Below are 10033 nucleotides of genomic sequence, written 5' to 3'. Positions count from 1 at the left end.
TATATAATATATGTAAACTTTTTTATTTTAAAAATAAAGTGTTTCTCCCAGTTGGGGATGAAGAAGATGAGCTATGGATGGAGCAAACCTGAGTTCAAATCCCAGCTTAGTGATCTGAAGGCCTGGCATCCTCTCTGGGCCCCAAATTTCTTATCTATAAAACAGCAGTTTCTAATACCTAGCTCCAGGGCCCTGTGTCTTAAAGACAAAATGAGATGCTAATTGTGGAATGCTTAGCATGGATCCTTAGATCCAGGCAAAAAGATGTTTTAAAAAACAGTTCTTATGATTATATTTGTGGCTTGATTGGCTCTTTGCTGTTGGGGACGGGGCTGGGGGGCAGGGCGGGTGGGGGATCGCTCCAAGCACAGTAGTCACTTGTCCCCAGGTGGCAGAGTGTGCCCACCTACCTTCCCACTTGTCTTCTCTCTCCTGCCTCTGCAGTTCTGGGATGGGGAACTGGGTGGGACTTAGGCTGCAGGTGGGCAGCGAGGGTCTCAGTGTCTGCAGCTGAGCAGAACTCAGAAAGGTGACTGCTGACCAGAGGAGGTGACATTCCAGGCGAGTCTCAAGGATGAGTAGTATTTGCCCAAGGTAAGAAAAGGGGAGAAGGGATTCTCTGCCAGAGCCTCGGAGGAACCAGGCCGAAAGGTCTGAAAGTATCTGACATGCTCAGGGGTTGTGAGGTGGCGGGCATGGCAGGTCTGGGGAAGGCAGCACGGCTGGAATAGGGCCGGGACCAGTGCCTGAAGAGCCTCCAGTCCAGGGTGAGTTGCTCAGGCTTTGTCCCCTAGGTAGCTGCTGGATACTGGGCCTTGTTTCTTTGCTTTTAATTATCAAGAAGGTCAGTTTGTTTATTTAAATATGACCAGGTCTGCCAAGATATAGGTCACCCCACTTACTAAGAAATTATATACTGAATGAGTCATTTGTACATTTTGGGGAACTTGGAATACATTTTTTTCTCATGGAAATGATAATATCAATAAACGATTGAATTCCTAGACTAAACCCCAATATTTTTATTTTCAATACAGGTAAAATACAGTATATTTAAAGTAGAGGGATTTTTGAAAATCATATTGCATGGTACTGTTTGGTTTTCATCTGTCCTGCGCCCTGGGGCCTTTTAACCCAGGAAGTGGTGCGATTAAATAAGGGTCTAGGCAATGTTCTCAGGATGCAGGACAGTGGTTGGAGTAGAGAAGGGACAGAATGGAGGCAGGGAGTGGTCGGGAAGCCATGTCATCTTTGAGACAATAACACAAGAGCCTCAGCTGGGGACAGTGGAATGTGAAGGAGGGGGGCAGTGTCTAGAGATGTTTCACGGGAAGGACAGCATGATTTTGATGATGTTGGGATGTGGGGCGAGGTGAAGGAAATTGTCAAGAAGCCTGAGGTTTCAACTGTGTGACAGCTCTCTGGATATGCAGGGATGCCTTTGAGCTGGCATTTGAATGAGCAGATAAGGCTTTGTCAGGCAGCAGATGCCATTTTGAGGAAATTAAGCAGAGTTTTAAAATACGTTGGAAACAAAGTCATAGCCAGAAGGCAGGAGAATTTATATCACCCACCACGTATTTTCATTCCCAAACAGTGTTTGCCTTCTCTCCTAGTTCAAGCCACACACAATTCTCAGAATTCTCCCATGACGCCCAAAGGGGCCCAGCCCCAGACTTGAGAAAGCCTGTGTGTCCCCAGCACCTCACACCAGGTGGGATTCAATAAATGTTGGGGAGACCTCATCACTAGCCTTATGCTTTTTTTCTTTCTTCCTTTCAGAATGTGACGTTGGTGCTTCTAAAGCTGTGGTGAACGGGTTGGCACCTGGCAGCAATGGGCAGGACAAAGGTAAGGCTCTTGAAGGGAAGCCTGATAGGTCATGGAAAGTGTTTCTAGAAGGAGCAGAGGATGTCGTGCCTGGACCACCTGCCTGGTGGGAATGGTTGCTAGTCCAATCAGGCCGTGAACTGGAGACCTGTTTCCCACGCTGACTTTCTAAAACGATGAACACGTTCTTACATCTCATGAGTGTGAGGCTGCTGTTTCCCACTGTGAGGTGACATACTAAAAACTGTCCCTAGCTCACAGGCTGTTTCAAATAACATCAAATACACAGACCGAGGCATACCTCATGCCTGGTGCATGTGGCATTTATCAAACGGGAATCTCTCTTACCCAGCATTTCACCTTCACAGTCCTGCCCCTGAGGCAAGAGAATAAATTGCCGAAATAAATTATTTCAGTGGCATTAGTTTCATGCACATCATCTCATATTTTCAGTTTAAAAAATTTTCAGGACAGAAAATTTAAGGACGAAATGAGTGATGGATCAGAGGATCTTTGAGGTCCCCTCTGCCTTGTAGTCTGTCATCCAGAACATCTCAGTGTGGCTGCCCAAATAACAGGCAGCAGGGCTCCCCGTGTCGCTTTTGAGTTGGAGTGATGAGACGTGGGCGTAAGTCCCAGTTTTGCCTCCGACAGACATCTTTGTCTTACGAATATGAGTCCCCATATCTAAAGAATGAGAGAATTGAATGATTGGCAGTATTTTTCCTGCTTCAGATTCTGGGTTCCAGAGATTCTCTCCATGCCCATCCCACTAAATTTTAAGATATCAAAGAGGGGGGAGGGCAAAAGTCCTATCATTGGACATGTAAGTCAAAATGTGCCATCTCTCGAATAATTTCAGAGAGTTTGACATGTTTGGCCTTTGTGATTTTCATCTGGTTTAGGCCAGATATTCCTTTTGAGACCAGGCCAAGTGTAAAGCCAGAAGGAAGAGAGAGAGGGAAGGCAGAGCGAGCAGCAGGGATGGGGAGTGGGGGGCTGGTTGGTTTGGGGTGGCCACCTCTGTGGCACGGGTGTCCTGCTGCTGGCCTGTTCTCCTTCCCTGCCCAGTGGCCCTTTGATAGGATTGCTGTGAAAGCATGTTCGTATCTTAATATATGCAGTATTGTCATTATCGACTTAGTTATTGACGGCCATATGCTTCATGAAATAGCAGCACGAAGGACTGGAAGGTGAACCGTCCGTTGCTGAGGTGCCTCTCTCCCTCCTGTCCCTTTGACAGATCCACCAGCATGACGCTGATTCAGCAGTGACCCTCTTGCTTCCTGAACAGCCCTACCCCCCAGTTATTATGTGGATCTGGGGCCATAGAACCTCTGGGTGTTGCCCATTGGAGTGACGCTGGCACCATAGCATACGAACTCCCATCTCTTAGTTCACTGCCGTTAGAGTGACAGGGCGAGGGGAGGCCTCACGGCAGGTGTGTTAGAAGGAGGGTTTGGGGATATGCCCACCATTGAAATTCAAGAATCTGGGAGGCAGGGGCCCCAGAGAAGCCTGTGCACAGATAAGAATGGCCACCCAGGGTTTGAGGACAGCAGCCCTTGCCACATCCCAGGCAGCATTTCAATTTTCTTAAAGCTCAGCTGCATGTCAGGATCCTGGGCTGTGCACTTGAGTGCTGCCCAGACTCTTGAACATGCACTTGGACACTTGGCAACCTCTTGCCCAGGAAAAGGTGGGTTTATAAGGACCATCTGCTGCCCAACAGATGGGGGTTCTGATTTGCTCGAGGTCAGATGGCTGTGATTGTCAGAACAGGCACAGGTCCCCAAAAGTTAAACTTTGAGGAAGCAGCTGTGATGGCTGAAAGAACCAGGAGAATCAAGACCTTGTTCCTTTCTTTCTTCTACTCACCTGGGGCCTGGGCCATAGCTCTCCCCCTCGGAGCCCTCCCCGTCCCCCTCAGCACAGACCCCCCCAACATTCTCCCTGGGGGCCCCTTGGACCCTGATCGCCCTCCCCTTCCTTTATTTGCCAGGCCATCTGCATCTGTGTAAAGCTTGGCAAGTTCCTGGTGTGGCAGGAGGCACAGAAAACTGACCAACTGCATTTGGGTGATGGTTGGAGGGCGGGTTCTGTTGGCTTGGCAGGGACCTCTAAAGAGAGAAAGCAGGTTATTTTAAATTACTGCATCAACTGCTCTTTCTATTGTCCTTTCCGTGTGGGCTACTTCCTCCTATTGTCCCTGCCCAGTTCCTCAACGGCCCGAGTGTTTCCCAAATGTTCTTTCTGGATGCACCATTCACCCTTTTGTGTTTTCAGCAACTGCCGACCCTTTACGTGCACGCTCTATTTCTGCTGTTAAAATAATTCCTGTGAAGACAGTGAAAAACTCTTCAGGCCTAGTACTCCCTCCAGGTATCTCTCCTTGGGTTGGTTTCCTTTATTTAATTGTTAGCAGATCATGCATGGTTTTCCTTTCTTTCCTTCTAACAGAGACTTGGACGCTTAATCCTTGCATGTTTAGGAGCCATTCCCTCCCACTTCCTTAGTTGGTTTCCTTTCTTCGTGTGTGTGTGTGTGTGTGCGTGCGTGTGTGTGCGTGCGTGTGCGTGCGTGTGTGTGCACATGCGAGTGTGCGTGCATGCACACTTCTGTGAGTCAGCCAGTCTGTGGACAAAACTGATAGGTTCCTAGCTCCTTCCTTCTTCAGGAGAAGGACAGTTCAGAGGCAGTTTACCCAGGGTAAAAGGACAGTTTACCCTGGTGTGAGTCTAAGGTACATGGACTTCTTAGGTTCTCCATAGAGGTTTCCAGCTTCCAGTACTTTATTTCAAACTCCAGTGTCCCTCAGAATGAACGTTACCACACAGGGAACTTCTCTCTGAATTGGGCTGAACTTGGAGCAGCCGCCTTAGATGCCAAACCTAGATGCACCTCTGTGATGCTCACCGGGCCATTTCACAGAGCACTCCGTCCCCACCCCCAGCTTCACTTGCGGTCACTTCCTCCTTCTCCTCTCCAAGGAGGGATACAGTTCAAATGTCACCTCTGGCTCATAGCTTCCTTCTGTACAAAACAGGACGCCTGAGGCCTAAGTGGCACTTTATCCCAGCGGTGCTTTCAGGAGCTGGGCAGATCTGGCTGTGCATCCAGGAACCTATGGACAGGCTGCCTCTGTCAGTTTGCTTTTGCAAAGACCATGAATCAGTTTTCCCAATAGTTTTGTGACATCAGTCATTTATCCTCTTGATAGGGTCGGACAAGTCAGATGCTCTCCGAGGTCGCTGCCCACTCTGCCATACATTGTGTTTTTGTGCTTTGCTTTCAGTGGAAGAGGTGCTGATGGGGCAAATCTGTTCTCTTCTGTCCAACTAATGAGTGTTCTGTCTGAGTTGTTGGAAAGAGGGCTGCTGGAGTGGAAAGGAGGAGGGAGAGAGAGGAGAGAGAAGAGATTTGCTTCTCTCCGCCCTGGCACAGGAATGGGGATGAGTTGGACAGCTGGGCTCACATCCGGCCCAATGGCCACCTTCAACTTTACCTCATAATCCCAGGCTTGACAATTTTAGGTCAGCGGTCCCGGCTGTGCTGTGAACGATTTGAAAAAAAAAACATGACCATGGAGTTCAGTTCAGTCTAGTCGTACAGAAAGCGACATTTAGCACAGGTGCCTCCTAGGACTGTGTGGTCTGCACCTCTCGTCACTGATTTTCCTGGAGGATGAGCATCCAGCTCCTTTGAAGCCTATTTTGAAATCCTTCTCAATGGAATTTTGAAAGATGACTTGGGTCTGTTATTAGGCCATTGGCAACTGTAGGAGAGTCAGGACCCAGTGACGGCCCAGCTGGCAGTGCCCTGGACACTGTTCATGGAGATTTAGTGTTTCTGGTCATTTTCTTTGGTGCACGTTTTCTTCACTAAGTTTGGCATACGAGGCTCTCTCACCCATTACCTTTCTCCCCAGGCAGCACACCCTGTCTCATCTTTTCAGAGGTCTGGACTTGCTGATGTTCTTTTCCTTTTGCCATTGGACAATTGCAAGGAGCAGGGATTCTCTGCAGAGCAACCACCTAATTCTTGCTGTTGCCAGCTTGATCTATTATAAGAATGATGGTCTGGAAGCTCGGGAAATCTTTCATAAACTCTTTCTTAAACTCTGCCTTACTAACTGGTCACCAACCTAAACTTCATTTCATTAAAGGAATCAACATGCTCTCATTCTGAAATGTTTTCAGCTGCTACTGTAACTCACATTTACTCAGAACTCATTGTTGCCTCCATTTTCACCTAACCTCATGGTGCGTGGTAAAACTCTGAAAATGTGATTCAGCCCTCTGCGCCATCCACCAATTAATTTTCATTGACCACAAGACTCTGCGTGGCTGTCACCAGGTTCATCTCATTCCCCAGCTATAACAAGTTGCTATCTGACTGTTGATTAATCCTTCGGGAGCCTTGGATTCAGTCTTCTCTTTGGGGTCTTTTCTTTTCAGACATGGATCCTACAAAAGTCTGCACTGGGAAGGGAGCCGTGACTCTCCGGGCATCGTCCTCCTACCAGGAAACCCCAAGCAGTAGCCCCGTGAGCCCTCCGGAAACCCTGCAGCATGAAAGCAAACCAGGTGTGCTACCCGTGGGACTGGGGGCAGGTGTTCAAAGCCATGTGGGATAGGCGTAGATTTATCAGCGGCCTCCTGATTCTCCCAGGGGGCCCTGCGACAGTCAGCTCCTTGTCCCACCTGTGATGGGTAGTGATCAGTGCTCTCACCTGATAGGTACTCACTTGCTTCAGGCAAGGGCACAGCAGCAACCACCACTTTATTTCAGCTTTTGCTGGAACAGATGAGCAGAAACTCTGTTACAGAGCTGGTGGCTCTGCAGACTGCACTGGTGAGGATAGAGATGGCTTAGGGGCATGGGGAGGGAATGGTGACACGGGCTAGCAGTTAGGTGTCTCCAAGCCCATCCCCACTTCTGAGAGCTTGGCTGTGGCTGGCCAGGCAGGACTGCGGCTGGGAAGAAGCCAGAGGGAGACTGAGATGTGCAGGCAGCTGACTGACCTGGCTCCCAGGAAAGCAGAGGTGCAGCAGGGCTCAGGATTGGGGTGGTGACCTGGCAGCTGAGGGGACGGGATCAAAAGAGCAGTTCTGAGGCCAGTGTGCACTAGGTGTGAAGGGAGACAAAAGAAGCTGGTCTGAAGCCCACCTCCCCACCCTGCCCCATCACTCAGGAAGCCTGGGTGTCTAGAGCATGGCGTTGAGGTTTAGGCCTGTGACTTTGGAACCTGATAGATCTGTGTTCAAGTCCTGTTAGCTGTGCAACCTTGGACGAGATATTTACTCTCAACTCTAGTGATCTCATTTGTACAATGGGGTCGATGACTGCACCTGTCTTGTGGCATCATTGTGAGGATGAAATATGTAAAATGATTTGCACCACATCTGGTGGCACAGAATGAGCTATTAGACGGTTTTGATTGTGATGATTTTGGGCTCTCTGGAGAGGGCTCATGTCACAGCCTAGGTGTCCTGGGAGTTAGGAGACACTGACTGTGAGGTTCCACAGGCACGATTAGTGCGGGGTGGGGCAGCCCCTCTTCACACCGTGGGGTGGTGAGTGGTTCTCACGCTTGAGCTACACCAGAATCACCTGGAGTAAAAAGACCAGTTCTTGGGCCCAGGCCAAAGCTTTAGAATTTATGATTCCCATTTGTGGGCCTGGTGTAGGGTCCGAGGTTTTGCGTTTCTGACAGGTTCCCAGGCCATGCTGATGCTGCTGGTCCAAGGACCACATATGAGAACTACTGCTCTAGGGGATGGGAGTTTTCTTTCTTTCTTGAAGGAAATAAAGGGAGAAAGGAATTGGGGTGACGACCACTCCCTTGGGACCAAAGAGGATAGGAAGTGTGGCATGAAAACTCTGATACAGTGGGGGGGAACAGTGTGTTGTGTATGGTGGAATTATGTAGGAGGGACATGGTCAGTGCCCAGCATCGTGGGAACTGGCCTTCTTCCTGTCCCAGCTACCAGTAACAGGTGCCAAGGCAGATGCCCAAGGATGAGGCCAGGTGGGGTTTGAGCACAGGCCCCATTCTAGTCATATTGATCCGTGTTTCTCTGTTGGCTCAGGAAGTGCATGAGTGACCTCTAGCACTATAAGTCAAAAGTAGCCCTAGATTCCTGAACCCAGTAGATTTCTGAATCCACATCTGACTTGCTCCACCGTGGTTTGCCATCTCCAGAAAAGGGGTGCCAAGGAGTGAAGGCAAAATAATTATTTCCTAAAACAAGTCTAATCCAGGCTCATCAGGCCTAATTGGGAAGATCCAGATCCTAAGCTAGAAGGCATTTGGAGAAGAGAGAATCTCAAACAGTAGTTAAAAAGAAAAACCATTCCACAGCCCAACAGCCCAATAGAATGACCTGTATCAATGGACTGGCCCTTCCTCTGGTGGTGAATGAGAGTGGTGAATGAAAGGAGACGGAGCCTGGAGCTCCCCCTGGTGGTCCCAGTGTGGCACTTACAGAATGCAAATGCTACTCTACCGTCTGTAGGTTTTCACTATCATACGGTGCAGTGATTTGAGGCACTTTAGGAGGCTCTCTCTAGTTCCCAAATCATTCTATATCTTATAAATTTCTAACACCTAATGTGGGTGGAAAAATATGTTTTAAAATGCAACTGCTCTGAAGAATTAGGGGATAGCTATCAGCCATTTACACCTTACAGTAAATTAATCTTAGATTATTTTCCTCCTGGTAAATTGAGATCACTGAATTCAAATCATTCATTCAGAAATTCATTTAGCATCATCTCTGTGCCAGGCACTAAATGAGTCACTGGGAATTGTGATGAGTAGTGGGGAGAAAGGAGGAAAAGGAGGAGTAATTCTGGGTGCATTAGATGAGGACAAAAGATATTTGTTGCAATGAAAGAGTCAGGTATGAGCCTCTAGTCCACAACCGAGCTTTCTGACCGTGGGTAGGTCACATCTTTGAAGTACACATGAAGTATGAGGGACTTGAGCAAGATAGTTTCCAAGCCTTTTTAGTTCCAAATTGCTCTGTGACCTTGAGAAGTTTGGAAATTTACCTGAGAAATTGAATCCCATTCACTAGAGGCAAATTTAGGATTGTACACTAGGGAAGTTTGGGTGGAAGGGAGTAGCTGGGTTTGAGTCGAGGAGGGAAACCCCCATACTGATTAAGAGTAGACAATGGGCAGGAATTCGATAACACTGGAGGTGAGGTTAAAAGGATGTGACTCTAGAGACGGGACCTTCAGGACTGGGGATCTTGTCCTCTTACCCTACTGCTCGTTGTCCAGCATCCTGCTGGCTCTTGACTGTGGCTATGTCCTTGTGGCTCCCAAGTCCTCCTGTCATCTTTGCCTACTCCCTGTATCTGAGCCTCTGGAGAGAGAACTTGCTGGCCCACACCAGTCTGCACTCCTGTCCTGGGGCCCAGGAGCCCCTGAGCCTTGACCGGCCTCATGAAAACAGTTCTCAGCAGTATTTGCAGACATTCATGCCCAGCCTGGACTGGGAGCCCAAGTGAGTGGCTCTTGCCAAGATCGGCAAGCTTCCTACTCCCAGTGTCTTCACAGATAGCCAATGTCAGATAGCATCCAGCTCCCTCCCTTATCACCTGGGCCAGCTTCTGTCCCCCAGCTTCTGTCTGCCCCCTGTCTGGCTTGCTTCCTGGCTTTACCGCCTTCTTCCAACCCTATAGGTCCCCGAGTTGCTGATCATTTGCCTAGGCTGGAAGCGCTAGTCTTGTACTACTGCCCAGCACCTATGTCCTGATTTATTTCCTTAAATGGCCCTTCGACACCCACATTTCATAGGTATCCCCTATTTCCAGTCCTTATTCCAATTCTCTCATCCTGTGAAAGATGGTCTAGTTCACAAGTCACATAGTCCTTACTATCTTTGTGACGTGGGCAAATCACTCAACCTTAGAGAGTTTCAGTTTCTTCATTTGTAAAATGGGGATGATCTTACTAAAGTTGTTGGGAATTCAGTGAACTCTTTCATACCAACCTTTAGCACAGTTGCAGGCATACAGCAGGTGCTCTTTCATGGTAACTATTCTAGCTACTGCAGCTCAAGAGGTTCCTTAAAGACTTGCACTATTTCAGTTAGAGGCCAAGAGCACCTTGACCCATGTGCTGGCAGTGGAAATGAAGAGCAGAGGCCAAAGGTAAGTGTATTTGGAAGAGTGAAATGCGGGGCTCAGTG

General features: G+C 48.6%; 1 protein-coding gene across 12 annotated transcripts in view; it reads left to right on the top strand.

Annotated features, from left to right (window-relative positions):
- SORBS1 (sorbin and SH3 domain containing 1) overlaps positions 1-10033 on the top strand; it is a 222361-nt gene that overhangs the window by 104978 nt on the left and 107350 nt on the right. For 11 of the 12 annotated variants that reach the window (XM_023519823.1, XM_023519829.1, XM_023519828.1 and 8 more), the window contains 2 exons: positions 1783-1851; positions 6288-6416. In XM_023519823.1, coding sequence (XP_023375591.1) covers positions 1783-1851; positions 6288-6416 — 198 coding nt within the window. Of the gene's footprint in view, positions 1-1782; positions 1852-4116; positions 4213-6287; positions 6444-10033 lie in introns of all 12 variants that reach the window. The other variant, XM_023519819.1, reaches the window with a different exon arrangement.

The sequence above is a fragment of the Pteropus vampyrus genome, unplaced genomic scaffold, assembly GCF_000151845.1.
Source record: "Pteropus vampyrus isolate Shadow unplaced genomic scaffold, Pvam_2.0 Scaffold238, whole genome shotgun sequence".
NCBI classification, from domain to species: Eukaryota; Metazoa; Chordata; class Mammalia; order Chiroptera; family Pteropodidae; genus Pteropus; species Pteropus vampyrus.
The sequence above is the reverse complement of the archived record's forward strand: the minus strand, read 5'-3'. Positions and strand labels throughout refer to the sequence as shown.